Source organism: Caloenas nicobarica, chromosome 36 (genome assembly GCF_036013445.1).
Source record: "Caloenas nicobarica isolate bCalNic1 chromosome 36, bCalNic1.hap1, whole genome shotgun sequence".
Taxonomy (NCBI): Eukaryota; Metazoa; Chordata; class Aves; order Columbiformes; family Columbidae; genus Caloenas; species Caloenas nicobarica.
The window spans coordinates 261,200-282,550 of record NC_088280.1 but is presented as its reverse complement, the minus strand read 5'-3'; the positions used below and the strand labels follow the sequence as shown (position 1 = coordinate 282,550).

Here is a 21,351-nt window from a genome sequence, read left to right as displayed (position 1 = left end):
ATGAAGCTCCACCCCAGTACGCGCCTCTTACTGGTCCCAGCGCTGGTATCGCTGGCCCTGCTGGGGCTGCGCCTGCACCGCGCCCCCGGCGCCCCCGTCACCGTCACCCCGCCGCCGCAGGGGGGGTTCCGCTGGCACCGCGCGCCCGCCGGCAACGCCACGGCCAAAGCGGCGCCCACCCGGCACCCCCTGCAGCCGCCGTACCCCCACCCGTACCGGTTCCTCCTCAACGAGCCGCAGAAGTGCCGGGAGCGGGCGCCGTTCCTGGTGCTGCTGGTGGCGACGGAGCCGGGAGACACCGCGGGGCGAGACGCCGTGCGGAGGACGTGGGGGGACCAGGGGTCGGTGCCGGGGGTTTCCATCCTGCGCCTTTTCCTCCTCGGCGTCCACCCGGTTTTCGGCGAGGAGCTGCGGCCGGTGCTGGAGGAGGAAAGCCTGCTCCACCACGACATCATCCAGCAGGACTTTTTAGACACCTACAACAACCTGACCTTGAAGACGCTGATGGGGCTGGAGTGGGTGAGCAAGCACTGCGCCAACGCCAGCTACGTGGTGAAGGCCGACCGCGACGTCTTCCTCAACTTGAAATACCTCGTGCGGCGCTTCCTTGTGCCCCCGAAAACCAGCTTCGCGACGGGCCACGTCTACCGCAACACCGGCCCGCTGCGCAACCGCGCGTACAAGTGGTTCGTGCCGCGGGAGGTCTACCCCAACGCCACGTACCCGCCGTACTGCGGCGGCCCCGCGTACGTTCTTTCGGGGGATTTAGCCCCCAGGATTTACGGCGTGGCGCAGGCGCTGCCGGCCATCAACATGGAGGACTCGTTCGTGGGGATCTGCCTGCACGCCCTGGGCGTCGGCGTCACCGACAGCCCGCCGGGGGTTTTCAACATGTTCCGGCTGGAATACGAGCGCTGCCGCTTCTCCCGCCTCGTCATGGTCCACCACTACAGGCCCCGGGAGCTGCTCCAGCTCTGGCCGCACTTCCAGGCGGAAAACGTCACTTGTCCCCCTTAGGAGCGCCGCTGTCCCCCCTTCCCCTGCGCTCGGACCCCTTGGATTCGCCACGTTTTTGGTCGGTCTCCGGGTCGTGGGGCTGTTTCCGAACCTCAGGTGGCTCGGGGGACGGTTTTCCCGCCAAAATTGAGGAAAAATGTGACATATTCCCCTCAGTCACGGCCACCACAGTGTCCCCATCCCCTTCCCTTCGCTGGGACCCATCAAATTCAACAGATTTTTGGTCAGTCTCCAGCTCCAAACCTCAGGTGGCTCGGGGGACAGTTTTCCCGCCAAAATTGAGGAAAAATGTGACATACTCCCCTCAGTCATGGTCACCACAGTGTCCCCATCCCCTTCCCTTCGCTGGGACCCATCAAATTCACCGGATTTTTGGTCAGTCTCCAGCTCCAAACCTCAGGTGGCTCGGGGGACAGTTTTCCCGCCAAAATTGAGGAAAAATGTGACATACTCCCCTCAGTCATGGTCACCACAGTGTCCCCGTCCCCTTCCCTTCGCTGGGACCCATCAAATTCAACGGATTTTTGGTCAGTCCCCAGCTCCAAACCTCAGGTGGCTCGGGGGACGGTTTTCCCGCCAAAATTGAGGAAAAATGCGACGTGTCCCCCTCAGTCATGGTCACCAGAGTGTCCCCAAGTGCCACCGTCCCCTTCCCTTCGCTGGGACCCATCAAATTCACCGGATTTTTGGTCAGTCCCCAGCTCCAAACCTCAGGTGGCTCGGGGGACAGTTTTCCCGCCAAAATTGAGGAAAAATGTGACATATTCCCCTCGGTCATGGTCACCAGAGTGTCCCCAAGCGCCACCGTCCCCTTCCCTTCGCTGGGACCCATCAAATTCACCGGATTTTTGGTCAGTCCCCAGCTCCAAACCTCAGGTGGCTCGGGGGACAGTTTTCCCGCCAAAATTGAGGAAAAATGTGACATATTCCCCTCAGTCAGGGCCACCAGAGTGTCCCCAAGTGCCACCGTCCCCATCCGTGTGCTGGGACCCATCGAATTCACTGGATTTTTGGTCAGTCTCCAGCTCTCAGGGCTGTTTCCAAACCTCAGGGACCCCCCGTCCGCCATTTTTTGGGAGTTTTCCCCCAAAAAATTGAAGAACTGAAGAAAAATGTGACATATTCCCCTCGGTCATGGTCACCAGAGTGTCCCTAAGTGCCACCGTCCCCATCTGTGTGCTGGAACCCATCGAATTCACCGGATTTTTGGTCAGTCTCCAGCTCTCAGGGCTGTTTCTAAACCTCAAGTCCCTCAGGGACCCCCGTCCGCCATTTTGGGGACAGTTTTCCCCCAAAACCCGAAGAACTGAAGAAAAATGTGACGTGTCCCCCTCAGTCAGGGCCACCACAGTGTCCCCAAGTGCCACCGTCCCCTTCCCTTCGCTGGAACCCATTGAATTCACCGGATTTTTGGTCAGTCTCCAGCTCTCAGGGCTGTTTCCAAACCTCAGGGACCCCCCGTCCGCCATTTTGGGGACAGTTTTCCCCCAAAACCCGAAGAACTGAAGAAAAATGTGACGTGTCCCCCTCAGCCGGGGCCACCAGAGCACCCTCGGGTGCCACCGTCCCCCTCCGTTGCCTTTTTGGCCAGTCTCCGGCTCTCGGGGCCATTTCCAAACCTCAGATCTCTCAGGGGACCGTTTTGCCCCTAAAATTGAGCCACCAGCTGGTGTCTGGGCACCGGCAACTCCACTTTGTTAATCTTATTAATATTATTATTATTATTGATTTTTATTTGCACTGAGCCTGCCGAGCCCGCGTTAAATTATCACTGACATTTGTTAATAAAAAGGTGCGTGGTTAAAACGAGCCAGAGCTCAGCGACCGCCTCGTCTCTCCCAATTAACGCTCCACCTCGTTAACGCGCTGGGGGCCGGTTCCACCCCCAGGATGGAGAAAACCAGGAACACCGAGGCAAAATTTATACAAAATAGACACGGCGAAACGTTTACACATGCGAAACGCCGGAGCAACGAGACTCCGGCTGCGCAAAGAGGCGGCGCCGGGGTGATTTTTTGTTGGAAAAGGGGTGATTTTGGAGCTCAAAGCTCTGTTTCCCTGTGGGTTTGGTTTACGATAGAAGCCGGGAGGTGCGGGGATATCGCCGGCCCGGCAAACACGGCTCCACCTTTTCCACGAAAAGGTGAATAAACCGTGGGCGGGATCGTTGGTTTTAGTGCTATCGTCATTTTAGAGGAGTTGCCGGAGTCGGAGGATTATCTGGACCAGGAAATCCTGGAAATGTCACCCGAAACGCTCCACCCCGCGCCAAGAATTCGATATTTCGGCACCCGATAGCCCCCGGGGCTCAAACCGCCCCAAAAAAAGGGATAATTTTGTATATTTAGTCTTACCCGCGGCTCCGCCGGTCGCCTGGCGCGCGATTCCATCGCCTCCTCCTGGCCAAAGTCTCAAAACCAAGAGCGTAAACTCATTAAAATGGCAGAAAACATAGAAACCCCTGAATTTAGGGTTTTTTTAAGAGAGGCGGGAGGCGGTTGTGCCGTAAAACGCCAAAACATGGAGATTTTTTGTGTTTTATTCGTCTACATTCAGCTGACTCCGGCCGTAGTGCCCGAGGGATCCGGGCATACAAAACCCCACACGTTCCCACTTTTTGTTTTGTTTTGTTTTTTTTTTTTTTAAAATAAAATCTTTCACTTATAAAACTGAAAACACTAAAGCATTAAAATACAGAAAAAAAAGCTCGTTTAACTCACTTCACAAAAGCGTTAACAAGATGACAGATCCCTCCTCTATTTAAAGCCGTCGCTCTCTCGGCGCTTCCATTTTTAAATAGAAAAAAGGATGCTGAAAATTGTATTAACTCCAAAAAAAAAAAAATCCTATTTAGACAAAGTCGTAATGGCAACTAACAAACCATTAAATACAGAGATGCCCAAAATACAGCTAAATATGGAATTACAAGTACTCAACCATTAGTGACCGGTATCACAAAGAGCACTGCAACGTGGAAATGAGGGGGAAAAGGGGATTTGGGGTGTTTTACCGTGATAAAATTGAATATTCAAAGGGGTTTTTGGGGGGGGACAGATCTCGGCGCCCGCCGGGGGGGGCGGCTTTATCTGTACTGATAATTCATGTTGTGGTCGTTTCTGCCGTAGCCGCCTTGGGACGCCTGGTAGGAGCTGGGGGGGCCGCTGTAATTTTGGCCGGAACCTGGGGAATTGTAGTTGGATTGTGAGGAGTATCCACCTGCAAAAGCGGGGGGGAAACAACAAAAAAAAAAAAAAAAAAAAGGGATTTTAATGCAGAAACGGAGCCTTGGAGTCGGTTTTGGGACCCGCCTCGGCGCGGAAATACGTAGAGAAAATATATAAAATTTCGGGGGAGTATCTAAAATATCGAGAATATGTGGAATATAGAGAAAAATCCCTTAGGAATGTATAAAATGAGGAGGTACTGACCTTGCTTACCTTGGTACGAGGAGCCGCCGCCCCCCGAGCCGCCGCCGTAGCCGCCGTGGGAGCCGCTGTTGTAGGAGGAACCCCCCGAATAGTTGTTTCCCCCGCGGCCGCTGTTGCCATAACCTGGAAAAACGGAAGGAAAAACTCAACTATTGGAGGCGAAGGGCCCGAATCGTCCCTTTTTTGGGCTGCGAAAAGCTCCGGCTGGCGGGGATTCACTCCCAGTTTGGAGGAACCCGGGTGGAAAGCGAAGACTCGATGGTGAAATAATCATCGTTGGGAAGCTGATTGTGATATAGATAATTAGGAGCAGAGCAGTAAAATGTCGCTTTTGTCCCCTAAAACGTCAAGTTCTTCACCTGGGGGAGCAGGAGCTCAAAGCTCAAAGGGTTTTCTTGGGAATATGGTGGTCTCGTCCAACTAAACTGAGTTTAAACCCCAAAATCCTGCGCTTGGCACCCAAAATAATGAGGGAACTTGGCACCTGAAAACCAGAGTAATTCCTAATCTAAAAACCAAACCCAAACACATTTTAACTCGCCAGAACTCACTGCATTTCCTCTCGCAGTTGCAATAGTTCTTAAAAATCCCCATTTTCAGCCCCCAAACTCACTGAATTTGCGCTCACAGTTGCAATATTTAACAAAAACCCCCATTTTCACCCCCGACACTCATCGAATTTGCTCTCGCAGCTGCAATATTTAACAAAAATCCCCATTTTAACCTGCCCAAACTCACTGAATTTGCTCTCATAGTTGCAATATTTAACAAAAACCCCCATTTTCACCCCTGACACTCATTGAATTTGCTATCGCAGCTGCAATATTTAACAAAAATCCCCATTTTAACCTCCCCGAACTCACTGAATTTGCTCTCGTAGCTGCAATATTTAACAAAAATCCCCATTTTAACCTCCCTGAACTCACTGAATTTGCTCTCGCAGCTGCAATATTTAACAAAAATCCCCATTTTAACCTCCCCGAACTCACTGAATTTGCTCTCGCAGCTGCAATATTTAACAAAAATCCCCATTTTAACCTCCCCGAACTCACTGAATTTGCTCTCGTAGCTGCAATATTTAACAAAAATCCCCATTTTAACCTCCCCGAACTCACTGCATTTGCTCTCGCAGCTGCAATATTTAACAAAAATCCCCATTTTAACCTGCCCAAACTCACTGAATTTGCTCTCATAGTTGCAATATTTAACAAAAACCCCCATTTTCACCCCTGACACTCATTGAATTTGCTCTTGTAGTTGTAACAATTATTAAAAATCCCCATTTTAACCTCCCCGAACTCACTGAATTTGCTCTCATAGTTGCAATATTTAACAAAAATCCCCATTTTCACCCCTGGCACTCACTGAATTTGCTCTCGCAGCTGCAATATTTAACAAAAATCCCCATTTTAACCTCCCCGAACTCACTGCATTTGCTCTCGCAGCTGCAATATTTAACAGAAATCCCCATTTTAACCTCCCCGAACTCACTGAATTTGCTCTCGTAGCTGTAGTCGGAGCCGCCGGGCGAGCTGTAGGAGTTGGAGTAGGAGTAGCCGCCGGCCTGGCCGTGGCCGTAGCCCTTCTGCTTGCCCTGGGGGGGCCCGTAGCCGCCCCCGTACTGGCCCTGGCCGTAGGGCGGCTGCTGCTGGCCCTGGTGCGCCTGGTAGGAGCCGTACGAGGGTTTCTGCTGCCCCCCGTGCTGCTGCTTCTTGTGCTTCGGGGCCGCGCCGCCGTAGCCGTCGCCCCCCCCGTAGTAGGAGCCGTAGGAGCCGCCGCTGCCCGAGTTGGAGTGGCCGCCGTTGCTGTAGAACTGGCCTGAAAACGGGGGGATGGAGACCGGAGAGTTAGAACGGGCCGGAATATGGAGATCGGAGAGTTAGACTGGGCCTGAAAATGGAGATCGGAGCGTTAGAACGGGCCGGAAAATGGGAAAAACAGCGGTCAGAGCGTTAGAATGGGCCAAAGAATGGGAAAAACGGAGATCAGAGCGTTAGAACGGGCCTGAAAATGGAGATCGGAGCGTTAGAACGGGCCTAAAAATGGGGAAAATGGAGATTGGAGCGTTAGAATGGGCCTAAAAATGGAGACTGGAGAGTTAGAACGGGCCAGAATATGGAGATCGGAGAGTTAGACTGGGCCTGAAAATGGAGATCGGAGCGTTAGAACGGGCCGGAAAATGGGAAAAACAGCGGTCAGAGCGTTAGAATGGGCCAAAGAACGGGAAAAACGGAGATCAGAGCGTTAGAACGGGCCTGAAAATGGAGATCGGAGCGTTAGAACGGGCCTAAAAATGGGAAAAATGGAGATTGGAGCGTTAGAACGGGCCTAAAAATGGGGACTGGAGAGTTAGAATGGGCCGAAGAACGGAGATCAGAGTGCTAGAATGGGCCTAAGAATGGGGAAAACGGTGGTTGGAGCGTTAGAATGGGCCTAAAAATGGAGATGGGAGCGTCAGAATGGGCCTAAAAATGGAGATGGGAGCGTCAGAATGGGCCTGAAAACGGGAAAAATGGAGATCGGAGCATTAGAATGGGCCTAAAAACTGAGATCGGCGCGTTAGAATGGGCCGAAGAACGGGAAAAATGGAGATCGGAGCGTTAGAATCGGCCTAAAAACTGGAAAAACGAAGATCGGAGCGTTAGAATAGGAAAAATGGAGATCGGAGCGCTAGAATGGGCCTAAAACCACAAAAACGCATCGATCCACCAGCAGACGGATTTTCTGGGGCGCGGGGAGGCACATGGGGACTATTTTAAACATCAAAAGCGAGGAGATTTTCCCCACACGAAGGACTTAGGAGCAGGTTTTTGTCTAAAAAAAAAGACTTAAACTCCCTCCGAGGCCAAAAGGCGAAAGGTTTTGTTAATTTAGGGAGGGAAATTGCGAGATCAATTCGAAATCCGTCCACACGGCGCCGTCACCCCGAGATCTTCCAGCCCATTTAATCCCAGCCTAACCCCAACAATCCAGATCCAAATTCGCGACCCCAGGTCGCCAAAAACCCTCAAAACGGCCCCAAACGGCAGCGCCGGACCCAGCCCGGAGTTAGTCCGGGTTTAATTTTAGTTATTTTTGAGCGATTCTTTTCCTGCGCGTTGAACTTGGGGACGTTCCACGCGTTGGGTTTCGACTTCAGCCTCCGGTAGACTCGGCCTATTCGGATTTAAAACTTATTTGCGAGGGATATAATAACAATAAAATGGAATTTCAAACCTGCGCCAGTGTCTGGAGCTGCAGCCCTAAAAAAGGGCAATTTGCTGCTGTATCCTCCCATAAAGAAGGAGAAAAGGGGGGAAAAATGAGTTAAAAAGGAGCTAAAAAAGTCAAATCCGGTGCCTTTTGCTTCCATAACTGCGCGTGGAGCTGCCGGGATGGGTCCGAACCCGGCTCAGCTCCTCGATTTTTAATTATTTGATCATTTAATCGATTCCCGGCCGCGCTACCGCAACCTCCCCCGCGCCATTTTTTCCCCTTTTCCGCAGAAAATCCTGATTTAGTTGCTCAAAAAACGAGGTTCTCTCATAAATTTCCCCCCGGTCGCAAACGCCGAAGTCGTAGCAAGAGATTTCTCGGCTGAGGATGAAACTCCTCGCTCCGATATTTGTGTTAAAATCCCCGTTTTGGGGTGGAAGGCGGCGATTTGGTCGAGCTGCGCTTGATCCCTCCCAAATCTCTGGAATTTCCACTTTCCACCAACACTTTATATCAAAATTACGACGTTTTCACGCTGCTCCAGATTATTTGGGCCTTTCCTCAAATCCAAACTAAGGAAGAAAAACATCCAGCGCACAATTAATTTCAAGTTAATTATGTTGTCGCTTAAAAACCAGCAGTTTTTCCGCCTCGTTCGGCACCAGATCAACCGCCTTATACACAAAAAACCAGCGTTATCTCAAACAGCAGCTTCCTAAAAAAACAAGAGTATTATTTTTTAAGGATCCACTATAAGCCCGTGGACATTTTAATTCCCGATTCTGGGGAAATTTAATTCTCCAGGGGATAAAAGGACTTTTAGGGCAACTTTGCTGAGGGAGATTCAACGTTCGATTCTTCAGGCCCTTTATATTTGGCTGAAAAAAGCCAATTTTCACGTTAACGAAGGAATTTGCGTGGTTTTTTTCAGCCGTTTCGATCACGTCCACGCTTGCCTGGATATTTATTAGCTCAAGATCCGACAAACAATTAACAAAAAACCTCTAAAATTCCATGTCCCTCTGCTGAAAGGCTGAAATTTGAGCGAATTTCATGTACAAACCGGTATTTCATGCGAAAAACCATCCGGAAACGTCGGGATTTATTTAAAAGCTCCGATTTACGTAGAAAACCCACCGTAAATCGAGACCGAGGTCGATTAAAACGCCGCGAGTTTCTTAAAAATAAACGATTTCCATTAAAAAAAGCAAGGCCGGGGGGGTTTTGTTGCCTTGGAAATTTGTGCCGAGGGCACAAAAATATTCAGGGATCATCGTGGGCATCGAGAAGAACCAAATTCAAAGGCAAATCCCCCCCAAAATTTGCCATTGTCTGAAGTTCGTGCGGGTTAAAAATCTCAGACAAGCTGTGGTGGAAACCGCGGTTGAGAAACGCAGTGAAGCACGAAAATTGGAGGAAAACGCTGGTTTTGGGGGTTGTTTTTGAGGGTGGAATGTTTGAAAGATGATCTAGGGAGCCCCAAAATCATGAAAGCCGGAGCAGGCTGGGAAAAAGTCGCCTACGGAAGGGGGAGACAGAGCAGAGGAGGAAGGAAAATGAAAATCAAAATTAGAATTTTGCAGACGGCAAAATCGCAAATGTCGAGTTTTCCCATTTCTCCGCTCCCGTCGCCCCCTAACGAAGGCGCCGCCTCCTCTCCGAACTGAATCGCTGCAGATTTACGGGGGAAAAAAGAAGAAAAATCCAAAGCGTGGCCGACGGCTTCGAGTGGCTTAAAGCGGAGAAATATCAAATATTTCGAGTTTGATTTTAATGAGCGCGCGAGTCGCGTTTTGTTCTTTTTTGCTCCGAAAAGAGCGGCTCGTTGTGGCGCGAGTTTCGCAGCCCCGGCGCATCGAGGCGGTTGAAAATTTAAGGATTTAAGGAAAAAAAAAACGGACTTACTGTAGCCGGCGGTCGCCGAGTTCCCCCCGTAACCGTAGCTCCCGTACCCGGCGCCTGGACGAGAGATTAAAAGTTGAAATTAAACTAAAACGGAAGCGCGCGAAGGCCTCGGGTTTCACCGCGATGAAACGCCGAAGAGGGTGAATTTGGCGGTGGGATTTGGGGTATTTTGGGTGGGAAAAGGGGAATTTTACCTGTGTTCATGTAGCCGCCGTGGTTGCCGTAGCCGCCCCGGCCTCTGCCTCGGCCCCGCATGTTGCCGCCCCGGCCGCGGCCGCGCATGTTGGGGGGCGGGGGGGCGTCGTTGTGCATGGGGCCCCCCATGGCGAACCCCGGGTTGTGCTGCTGCGGGGGGGGGAAGAGAGAAATCAGCCAAAAATTCAAAAAAAAAAAAAAAAATCCAAAAAAATTTCGAAAAACGAGGACGGCAGGAGGTGGCGCGTCAAGGATCGCAACGTTTTTTAAAAAATAAGGATTTGGGGAGGTCCAGAACGCGTCGGAAAAGCAGAATCCTCCAAAGAAAGGCGGGAGACGCGAAATAAACGGGAGCGGGGAGCAAACGAAGAGAATTCCAGAAAACCAGAGGCCGTTTCCTGCAACGTTTAGCGGGGTTTCTGCTGTTAAACCCGACGGCTTCCCCTCCGCACCCCCCATCGCTCCCCCTCCCCAAAAGGGACTAAAGCGGCGGAGGCGGCAGTGGTGCCACAAAACCGTCGGTTCCGCCACGAAATTCGTGGGATGGGGGGTTTTTTCTTACTTTGACGGCAAATTTGGGGCCTCCCCGGGCTGGCACGGGGGCTCTTTTCTTCTTGTTCTGCTCAATGGGCACCGGAGCGTCCGGAAACAATTTCTCCAGCGCGGCCAACGCAGCGTAAGCTTTGGCCACCTTTTTATTGGAACCGGCTCCTTGGAACTTCTGCCCATCCACCTCCACCTTCAACACGGATTAAAGAATAATTTTTAAGTGGAAATAGCAGGAACAGAAGGTAAAACTCTCTATTTTTTACAATTCACGCAGATAATTCTAGGAATTTGGAGCGAAAACGTCGCTACAGAACCTTAAAGGGACCTTCCCACCCAAAGCGCGGCGTGATTGATGATTTTAAATGGATATTAAAGCGATAAAATGGGGCAAAATGCCCCCAAAAGCGGCGCTCACCTCCATGACGAAGCATTTGTCGTGGCTGCCGCCCGTCTCCGAGATCAGTTCGTATTTCAGGCCGCGTCGCTTCTCGTTCAGCTCCATCACCGGGTTCTTGCCGTGCTTGGTCAGAATTGGTCCCTGCTGCTTCACGTTCTGCGAGGAAACGGCGACGGGATTCAGTTAAACTCGAAGGAAAAACCCCAAAGGGCTTAAAGCCACGTCAAAAAACCACCACGCTTTGGGCAATATTTTACACTCGGCCGAGGTTTTGACCTCGGAAACGGTAACGCGGCGCTAAACGCGCTTCTGACACCCCAACAAACGATCGGAGGGGCCGTTTTCCCCCGGTTTTGGGCCGCGCTCACCTCTGGGGTTTGATCCGAGGGCGGAGAAGCGGCCGCGGGCGTCGAGACGGTTTCTACGACAGGAGGAGGGGCGACCACGACGGGTTTTTGTTCCGTCTCCTCGGCCGATTCGTCGCCTTTCCCCGATTCTTTGCCTTCCGCTCCGGTGGGCAAACCCATATCCTGCAGCACCTGGGGCACCGGAATCGGTTACGGACCCCAAAAAACCTCCAGCTCTCGCGTGCCCAACCCATTTGGGGGAAAATCCTCGAGAAAGCCGCTCAAAATTCCATTTATTAATGATTTTCAAGCACGTTCCCCAAGACCTATGAAGGAAAAAATTCCTCCGGCCTGGGATTTATTCCTCGCGCAGAATCGGAGTCGCAACTCATCCTGGTCGCCCTTTGTCAAGGTGAAAGGGCCGGCGACCAATTAACCGTTAATTAACGAGAGCCCCGTGGCGGGAACTCGAAGCGGCGGCTCTCACCTTGACGGCCACGTGCAGTTTGGCTGTTTTTTTGGAAGGTCCCGACGCCTCGAAGGTGCTGCCGTCGATTTCCACCGACATGGTGAAGATGGGAGCGTGAACGGGACCAGTTTGGGAAACCAGTTTGTACTGGAGCCCGGGTTTGAGCTGGTTCAGTTTCATCAGCGCGTTCATGGCCTGGGGAGGTTCAAGTTTTTCCTCTGAATAGATTAAAAAAAGAAAGTTCGCAACACTCGTCACTGTTTTAAAAGCAGCAGAACCCATTTCAGACAAGTTCTGTGTTTTCCTCCTTGCGAGAGCTGATGTTAAATTAAGTAAAAATCTTACGGTTAAGCTTTTTTTTTTTTAAATTCCCATGCCCGTAACTCTTATTTTCGAGCAAAACCGAACACGTGTCCCCCAGGAACGGCTCTCAGGCGCTGCGTTGTACCTACCTCTCGTTAACTCAATACCTTTTTTCTGAATCTTCTTTTTCTTTTTGCTGGGCGATTTCTCCTCCCCGTCCTCCTCCATCGGCCGCTTCATGGGGGTGACGGCGTACGTGGTGCTGGGAGGGATCTGGACTGGAAAAACCAGCGCAAAAACCCCTCAGGATTCCGCTTTCCGGCCGCGAGAGCGGCGGAAAACGCGCATTGGGGCCGCTTTCCGCGTTTGCTGCTCACCGGTGTAGTCGATGGGGTTCTCGTTCTTTGGTTTTTTGGGCATTTTGGAGGGCAGGGGATCCATCCCCAGGACTTTGTGGAGTTGGCCGAATGCGGCGAGCCTCAGCGCGTGCTGCAAGAACCAAACGCGGCGTCAGCGGGCGGCGTGAGCGGCTCCCACCGACCCGTTTCCAACGGGAACGTCCTGCCCACCCTTACACCGAAATCCTCCGCGCTTCAAATACCGCTCTCTGCCTTTTTTTTTTTTTTTTGGGAAGTTCAACCCAAAAATACGGGTCGACGGTAGCAAGTCGCTATTTAAAAACCTGATGCTTTTGCTTCTGGGTTGGCCAAGCTACAAATTCCTCCTCAGTGTGGGACCCATGTTTGTATTTTCTTTTACTCGACTGGGTATTAACGCAATTAACAGCGACCTCCGGGAGGTGACTATGCTACGAATTAACCAATAAGTTCCGAGGCAGTTTGAACTGATTCGTAAGTTTTTCATAGTCAAAACTATACCTGAGCACTCTGTGTGATATCTTCCCTTTGTTGTCTGTCTAGATGCCCAATAGCATCAGTGGCTTCTTTTTCACAAGGATCATAAATACCAGAACCATCTGAAGGCAGGAAACAAGGAAGATATGCAGAGAATTATCCTGGTGTTTGCTAAAGACACTAAACTAAGTATTTCCCTCGGCGGCAAAGCGACCGCTCGTCTCTCCAAGACCACGATCGACACGATGCGTCCAACATCCAGCACCCCACGGCTGGGCCGGGCTCGTTAGCGCGGCACAATTAGCGGCGGAGCTGCTCGCAAACCACTCGGGGAACCAAATTTGACGTTTGCACCTCTCTCTACGGGGCGGGGGGGGTTTAATTTTAAGGCGATGGGTCCGTTTCGAAGCCGTAACGTAGCGCCCGTGCACGCCGGGGGCTTTTGAGCCGCCCGCGCGGAAAGCGAGGGGTTTTTTAAATAATTTTTTAAATTTTTTTTTTAATTTTAAATTTACGGCAAGGACCGCGCGGTCGCTTTGGAAACGGAAATGCAGAGAAGCACCAAACCTGGCATGACGATGCCCGAGGCCAGACACTCGAGGACCCTCCGCAGGGCCTCGCCGGCGCCCATGGGTCTGTTGGCCGTGCCGATGGATTTCTCGCAAAGCAGCTCGAGAGGCTGGAAAAAAACCCCACAAAACGGTTCAGAAAAAGCGAGAGGAGGGAAAAAACGAGGCGCCCGCGCCGCTGGGAACTCACAAAGGATCCAACCATCGAGTCGTCAATCGATAAAACCATTCGTATTGGAGATATTTGGTAGTTTTAAGGGCAGAAAGTTGGTTTGTGTGATATATATATAAATCATTAATTTATGGAAGGGACAAAGGATTCAACAAACGAGTCGTTAATTGATAAAACCATTCGTATCGGAGATATTTGGTAGTTTTAAGGGCAGAAAGTTGGTTTGTGTGATATATATATATAAATCATTAATTTATGGAAGGGACAAAGGATTCAACAATCGAGTCGTTAATCGATAAAACCATTCGCATCGGAGATATTTGGTAGTTTCAAGGGTAAAACTTGGTTTGGATGATAGAAATCAATAATTTATGAAAGGGACAAAGGATTCAACGATCGAGTCGTCAAATGATAAAACCATTCGCATCAGAGATATTTAGTAGTTTTAAGGGCAGAAAACTGGTTTGTGAGATATATATAAATCGTTAATTTATGGAAGGGACAAAGGATTCAATGATCGAGCTGTTAATCGGTAAAATGATTCGCACCAAAGACGTTTGGTAATTTTAAGGGTAAAACTTGGTTTGGATGATAGAAATCGTTCATTTCTGAACGGGGACGCACGCAGACGGCGAGCGCCGAACCCCAGCTCAGGGAAGCGGTGCCGAAAACCCCAAGAAAGGAAGAAAAAAGGGAAAATTACCCATCCTCTGAGCGGCGCCCAGGTCGGAACGCGCGTGCAGAGATCGCGCAGCACCCGGATGACGATGACACACGACTTGAGGCCGTTCGCCCTGGCCTGGAGGGGAGAACCGAAATTCAACCAAAACCCCCAAACTGCTGCTTCAGACATTCCCTTCCTTTGCAGCGCTACTTTGCCAAGGGTAAACGGGATTTGCGTGAGCGTTTTACAACGTCAACGGGTAACCGTGGTGTGCAAAGGCAGCATTACTCTTAACACAAAGCAGCAGCTACGCGTCTACTCTTTAAAAAAAGTCCATTAATTCGCTTAAGTGCTTCTCGAGCAACTGCGCCGCCGACAGACGCTAAGTCCAGCACCTCTAACGTTAAATACATTAAATACAAAAAAATAATTATAGTCAGCCCCTCTAATAGTTTACGAATTTTTTTTTTTCTACGTAAAGACAAATATAAGAACAAGATGCAAACCTGGAACCACTTGGCGTGCCGCAGTGACGCCAAGGCAGCAAGGCATTTCTGCCTGTCCAGAACGTCCGGGGAGTCGGAGCCTGATTGCGTTTCTAGTCGTGGATGGAATAAGAAGACAAGGCACAGTTTGACCAAGGGGCTTCTGTCGGGCGGAGAGGGGACGAGGCAGCGGCCGAGCGGGCAGCCGGGGCTCCAGAAACGGCCGAGTGACCCAGAACCGTGGCCTTGAACCAAAAAATCAATCCTGACTCTACTCAGAACCACGGGCTTGAACCACAAAAATCAGTCCTGACTCTACCCAGAACAATGGGCTTGAACTAAAAAAAATCAATCCTGACTCTACTCAGAACAATGGGCTTGAACTAAAAAATCAATCCTGACTCTACCCAGAACCACGGCCTTGAACCAAAAAATAAAATCCTGATTTTACCCAGAACCACGGCCTTGAACCAAAAAATCAATCCTGACTCTACCCAGAATGATGGGCTTGAACCAAAAAATTAATCCTGATTCTACCCAGAACCGTGGGCTTGAACCAAAAAATCAATCCTGATTCTACCCAGAACCGTGGGCTTGAACCACAAAAATCAATCCTGATTCTACCCAGAACTGTGGGCTTGAACCACAAAAATCAATCCTGATTCTACTCTGAACCACGGGCTTGAGCCACTAAACAAATCCTGGTTCTACCCAGAACTGTTGGCTTGAAAATATAAAATCCTGATTCTACCCAGATGATGGTTTTGAACCAAAAAAATCAATCCTGGTTCTACCCAGCACCGTGGGCTTGAGACAAAAAATCAATCCTGATTCTACCCTGAACCATGGGCTTGAATCACTAAATAAATCTTAATTCTACCCAGAACATGTGCCTGAAAATATAAAATCCTGATTCTACCCAGATGATGGTCTTGAACCAAAAAACAAATCCTGATTCTACTCAGAACCATGGGCTTGAACCAAAAAATCCCGATTCTACCTTGATAATGGTCTTGAACTAAAAAAATCAATCCTGACTCTACCCAGAACCGTGGGCTTGAGACAAAAAATAAAATCCTGATTCTACCCCGAACCACGGGCTTGAACCACCAAATCAATCCTGATTCTACCCAGAACTGTGGGCTTGAACCAAAAAATCAAATCCTGACTCTACCCTGATGATGGTCTTGAAAAAAACAAAACAAATTGCTGGTTCTGTGTGGAAGGGCTGCTCTCGCTTATAAATTCAAACTGCAGAGAGCAGGAGGAGGTTTAATTAATTTAATCAAGGGGCGAAATCTCGTCTATGAGAAGGTCCCGTCCAAGCCCAAGCGCTGTGGGAGGATGAGGAGGAGACGGGGCATGAAACCGGCTGGAGAGGCCGCAAATCCGCGGGGACTGGGACGGAGCGGGAGCCCGCGAGGCCAGTAATGGGTCAAAAAAGGGGGATTTAAGCAAAATTCCCCATTCTGGGGGGGAAAAGCTCGGCAAGGATGGAGGGAACCCCCTCGGCCCGGCTGCCCCGGCCCCAACCCGCGACAGAGCGTCCTGTTGGTCAAAGGTCCAGCGTCCCTAAAAATCGACAAACTGGAAGGCTTGGGAGACGAGTCAGAGATCAAAAACCAGAGACAAGGCAAGAGAGCACAAAGAGATCGGTCGTTTTCGTGGTTCGTTCTGTTTTCCAGTCTGTGCTGCAGCAAAACTGAAGATACGGGTTGAAAAACATCGAAAAACACGACCCGCAAGGTTTGAAGATCAGGGTTTTAGATAAGGCTAGTGCACAGATGCCTCTGCGACACGGAACCCGTCGTTAATTCAAATTAAAGCCGGGAATTCTCATTCCACAGGGAATTTGCGAGCGGTGGGAGCTAACTTTATCCAAAACTCTGCATCCCTTTTGTTCTGCGATTTAAACTTTTTGGAGCTGCTGAAACAGCCAAATCGAGGAGCCCCAGAGCGCCTAAAAATCATTCTTGCTGCAACACAAACTGCCCGGAACATCCAAGTTCATGTGCATGCAGGTCATTTAACGAGAAGCCTTCGAGATTTTGGGGTATTTTTTGGTTTTTTTAAATGTATCTGGTTTATATTTTTATGTCACTGTGCAGGCCACTGACATGGCTGGGTACGAAACAAAGATTAAGACAACAAGATGATGTATTAGTGAACTAAAGGCTCAAGAAATAAAAAGGATAAAAACAACAACAAAAAAAGGAGCAAAATCCCATCAGAAAGGTGCTGCTCAGTTTCAGAAGTTGAATCAGAACCATAACAGTGATTTCATGAGGCTGGATTTTTCTTTTTTGTCTTGGGGAATTTGGAACCGGCACAAATCGCACTCTAATCCGAAACTGAAGAGCACGTTTTCTCGGGGAATTAGCAACGGGAACGTCAGGTTTCGGCTCTCTCCAGGCGCCCGTACCTCCCGCTGACTGTTTTTCCATCTCTTCTCGGACCACTGGCGACGTCAGGTGGATCGTCAGCGTCAGCGGCGGCTCCTTCGTGTTCTTAATCACGATCGCGGCGTCACCGACTGACTGGATTATTTCGTATTTGTCTTCTGTAATAGCCTGGAAGAGAATTTCGCCGCTTAGCGGTTGCCTAAATTAATTTCCGAGGGGCTCGCGACTCCCTTTTCTAACAAAAAACGAGGCGTAGAAGCAAAATTTCAGCTGATAAAGAGAAGTTGGCTTAAGGAGGCGATTCCAGAACAATGCTACAAAAAAAGGGTCTGGAAACAAACATCGCTGGTGGTTTTTTTTTTTTTTAAGCGTTTCAAAACGCGTTTTGCTCGTTTGTAGGAAGGTTTTACTCACAGCGAGCTGCACTCCCAGGTTGTCGGCGACTTTCTCCAGGAGATCCGAGGTGGGTTTGTCTTTGCACAAAAGAACCAACTCGAGATCCAGATCTCCCTTGAGCAAGAGGCCTTTGGCGACGAGCCCCACGCGCATCACGCCGCGCAGGGTGCGGGTCAGCTGCTCCGCCGCCTTCTGATCCCTGCCGAAAACCAACAGCGCCTTCCAATTAACGCAATTCATTAGCCGGGCAAGCAGCGGTGCTCACCGCAAACTACCCGCTTCAAAATTAGCGCGATTCATTAGCCAGGTAAGCTGCGGCGCTCACTGCAAACTACCCGCTTCAAAATTAACACAATTCATTAGCTGGGTAAGCAGGAGAGCTCACCGCAAACTACCCGCTTCAAAATTAACGCGATTCATTAGCCGGGCAAGCAGGAGAGCTCACTGCAAACTACCCGCTTCAAAATTAGCACAATTCATTAGCCGGGTAAGCAGTGGCGCTCATGGCAAACTACGGGTTGATGCGCAACGCTTAAACATGACACGATGAGGATTTATCAGACGGGGTCTAGTAAAACCAACTTTTCCCCCTTTGGCGAGCGGATTTTTGCCGATTTGGTTAAAAAGGCGACAACCCTCACCCTCCTTCCTTGTTCTCGTCCTCGGGCGCCGTCTCCATGGCCTCGCTGTCGGGCTGCTCGCCGCTGCCCTTCTCCTGCTCGTCGATCCAGTCGGACACGGCCTTGAGCGCCCGCTCGGTGTGCGACACCATGTTCTGCACGGCCTCCAGCTCCTCCTGCGTGGGGTACACGGCCGAGTGCTTGGCCATCACGTGCCGGTCGTCGTTGACGAAAATCCGCATCGGCCGCTGCGGAAGGAAAGGGAGACGGGTCCGATTTGGAAGCGTCTCGGTGCGAGGCGGGTGTTTCCCCGCGGAGCCCCGAACCTCCTGGTTCTCACCATTTTCGCTTCTCGACGTCCGCCCGAGCGCTCGAAACGTGGTTTATTTCGATTATTCCGCCAAAAAGGCTGAGCCGGGACCGCGCTTTTCTGCGACCTGAAAGCAACAAATAAACCAGTTGGCAACACTGGTAAACCAGTCCATCAATAATTGGAGGCAATAGGAGAAATTAGAAAGACGCAAACTCGTTAGCAAAAGCCCCGTTTCCCACTCCCAATGATTTATCTTCTCAAGACTTGCCCAGCGCCAACAATAACGGTTCAAAACAGGTTTATCGCACGTTATTGCCACCTCCTCAAGAAGCAAAGACACCCCCGGAGCCGGAGCTGCACCGAACAGCTTCATTTTCCCTCCTGCTTCTCATTTGTGGCCAGAATTATATTATTTTGGCTCCTTATCCCCATTAAAATTGGATTTTTCCAAAGCTCAGGTTTCTAAACCAAAGCGCGACGGAGGTGAAACGCCTCCCAATACACGAGAACTAAATCTATACACAAATAACAATTCCACAAGGTAAAGCACCAGAGACAATCGCTTTAATTCCTGCTGCTCAGAAGTTATTTCTTATTATTATAACTCAGAAGTTACTGGCAACGTAAAAATCTGCAGTTGCTGGAGTCACGGGCGTTAATTAGACCCGATATCTTGAATAAAAGTCTTGATCAAATGCTGAAGTTCTTTACTGGACTCAGGCGGCGATAACTCTATAAAGTCACATTAATGGCTCGGGCAGAAACCGGGACCCTGCTGTGCGACTTGCTTTAAAAATCCTACAATTTGAGGCATTTTTTGGGGTAAAAAACCCAAGAAAACTCAATTCCTCAAGCCGCCGTTGGACTCTACGGCGCCTAAATACCTCCCGTTCCCATCCCGCAAAGTTCGGTAGCATTAAAAATCTGGGTTTAATTACAATTAAACTACAATTAAACCCAGACGTTAGCGCTGCTGACCGGGGGAATTAATTATTCCCCAGCAACTCACGAGAACCCCCACAGCACCTTGTGGCGTTTGTGGGCACAGCCCCCAAAAAATCCACCTATTTTCCTCAATTTCCTCCGAGCGAGGTAAGAAATGAGTCAAAAATCCAACTTAATAAAGCGCGGCGGGTGTTTCCACAGTCGGAAAAACCCCACGACAGCCTGAGGAATGAAAGTCCTGTTTCCTGCGGGTTTTGAAACCACTTTTCTTGTAATCACTGCAGCTCATTTCCAGGGAGAATTCGCGCCTCTCGGGGAAAAAGAACCAAGGAGGAGTTAAAAACACAAGCGCGCTCAATAATGCGCAATTCCTCACGTCGCTCTTCATCACTAAAACGTGGAAAAAAAGGAGGGATTTGGAAATTTTGAGCCTCGCCGGCTCCGCTCTCCCCGTTCCATGATTTCCACCACCCGCTTGACTTTACCAACAAACCTCCCGCTCGATCCGAGTTCCTGACAGAAGGTGCAGAGCCCCCAAAACGCTTGTTGGGAGGAGGGTTGGACGAGAAAACGACAAATAAAGCGCCGAAGGTCGCGACTCCTGCCCGAAATTGGCGGAAAGCTGAACCCGCGCAGAGAAGCACGGTTCGTTTTGTGGAGCTTTTGCGTTTTAGGTGCGAATCGGTGGGTTTTCGGCGGCGTTTTCAGCCCGCGGTACCTGCGGAGGATGCTCGGAGGAGCACGATAAGCTCGGCTTTTGTTTGCCGAAGCTGTTCCGGGGCTTAGGATGGGGACAGCGACTCGTCCCCATCACAAGGGACAGTGTCACAAGGCCGAGGCGGCGGCAAACAAAAGCTCTCGGTGGAAAAGCAGCTTTTGGGGGCGTTTCTGCTGAAAAACGAGCGGTTCCGAATCAGGGGCTGGATGAGAACGAGGGGGGATTGGCGATAAAGCCCTCGGCGGGGGGGGGGATTTGGGGACAGGGGGTCCCTAAGGGACCTTTAAATGGCACCAAAAGGGACGTTTCCACACACCCCCCACCCCAAAAAAAAACCCCGTGAGGACCCCGGGGAGCTGCTGCTGCCCTGGGGGGGGGCACTGTTCCCCCCTCCCTGTTCTCACAGTGGAACCGGCCCATGGAAGGGGGGGGAAGGATCGTTCCCCCTCCCCGTTCCCACACGGTGGAACCGGCCGATGTTGGGGGGGGAAGGTCCCGGTGCCCCCCCCGGACCCGCCGTTCCCCCCTCCCCGTCCCCACACGGTGGAACCGGCCGATGTGGGGGGGGGAAGGTCCCGGTGCCCCCCCCGGACCCGCCGTTCCCCCCTCCCCGTCCCCACACGGTGGAACCGGCCACCTCGGGCTGTTGTTTGAGGTGGGGGGGGGGGGGGGGGGAAGGTGCCGCCATTTGCAAACGCGGCGAGAACAAAGCGGCGGGAAATTGGGGGGGGGAAGCGGCGCGACCCCCCCCCCCTCACATCCACACCCCCAAAGCGCTCGGGGCGCTGTGGGGAAAAGGGGGACGGGGGGATTTGGGGAGCGTGGGGGGGGGATTTAGCGCCCCCCCCTCAATTCCCGCCCCGCTCTCCCCTCACTCACCGCCGGCCCCGCCGCCATTTTGTCTCCACAGCACAATGGGAAGAGAGGGAGGGGAAAAAAGGGGCCGGGTCACCGCCGGCGGGCCCGCCGCCACCCCCCCGCCTCACACGGGCCTACCCGCCCTCCTCCGCGGCCCGACCGCCCGGCACCGCCCCCCCGGCCTCACCGCTCAACCCCCGGGCGGGCGGCGGGGGAGGGCGGCGGGGGGGGAGGAAAGGAAGAGCAGCCGCGGTTCTTACCGGGGGGGGTGTCGCCCGCGGAGGGGGCCCGGGCTGGGGCCGCGGGAGCAGCGGGGGCGGGCGGTGCGGCGGGCGCGGGACTGCAGCGCGGCGGGCGGAGCCGCCGCCGGCGGGGGGCGCGGGGCTCGGCGGGGACGGGGCGGGGGCGTGCTGGGAGCCGGGGGGCGGAGTCACGCGGGGGGGCGGGAGGCGGTGAGGAGCCAATGGGCGAGGCCGGCGGATGGGAGAGAGGCGGTGAGGAGCCAATGGGCGAGGCCGGCGGGAGGAGTGACGCGAGGTGGGCGGGGCTG

The 21,351-nt window shown here is 51.7% G+C and overlaps 2 protein-coding genes across 7 annotated transcripts; one reads left to right on the top strand and one right to left on the bottom strand.

Annotated features, from left to right (window-relative positions):
- LOC136001003 (beta-1,3-galactosyltransferase 2-like) lies at window positions 1-1,017 on the top strand. Its single transcript, XM_065655058.1, has one exon. It carries the CDS (start codon window positions 1-3, stop codon window positions 1,015-1,017), a length of 1,017 nt encoding a protein of 338 aa, XP_065511130.1.
- A 2,292-nt stretch (window positions 1,018-3,309) lies between these two features.
- Window positions 3,310-21,139, bottom strand: ILF3 (interleukin enhancer binding factor 3). 6 transcript variants are annotated; one of them, XM_065655007.1, is made up of 20 exons: window positions 21,062-21,139; window positions 18,308-18,404; window positions 17,989-18,215; window positions 17,366-17,546; window positions 16,972-17,119; window positions 14,571-14,662; window positions 14,104-14,199; window positions 13,227-13,338; window positions 12,684-12,781; window positions 12,183-12,294; window positions 11,955-12,083; window positions 11,521-11,720; window positions 11,055-11,225; window positions 10,705-10,842; window positions 10,303-10,479; window positions 9,740-9,890; window positions 9,546-9,599; window positions 5,937-6,263; window positions 4,455-4,568; window positions 3,310-4,233 (listed from the first exon to the last, which is right to left on the bottom strand). In XM_065655007.1, exons 2-20 carry the CDS (start codon window positions 18,308-18,310, stop codon window positions 4,100-4,102), a joined length of 2,664 nt encoding a protein of 887 aa, XP_065511079.1. In that variant the 5' UTR covers window positions 18,311-18,404; window positions 21,062-21,139; the 3' UTR covers window positions 3,310-4,099. The 6 variants fall into 6 exon arrangements, with proteins under 6 accessions (XP_065511079.1, XP_065511078.1, XP_065511075.1 ...); XM_065655006.1 differs by having other exon boundaries at window positions 4,446-4,568; window positions 9,740-9,887; XM_065655003.1 differs by having other exon boundaries at window positions 3,311-4,233; window positions 4,446-4,568.
- Between the last annotated feature and the right edge of the window lie 212 nt (window positions 21,140-21,351).

Bases quoted from the DNA above. Each gene is read 5' to 3' on its own strand.
- LOC136001003 (XM_065655058.1), top strand. From the start codon at position 1: ATGAAGCTCCACCCCAGTACGCGCCTCTTACTGGTCCCAGCGCTGGTA.
- ILF3 (XM_065655003.1), bottom strand. The intron at 12,782-13,226 runs GTTTGGTGCTTC...TCCTGCCTTCAG, and splicing joins CTCGGGCATCGTCATGCCAG to ATGGTTCTGGTATTTATGAT. The intron at 11,226-11,520 runs GTGAGAGCCGCC...CCGGTGCCCCAG, and splicing joins AACTGCACGTGGCCGTCAAG to GTGCTGCAGGATATGGGTTT.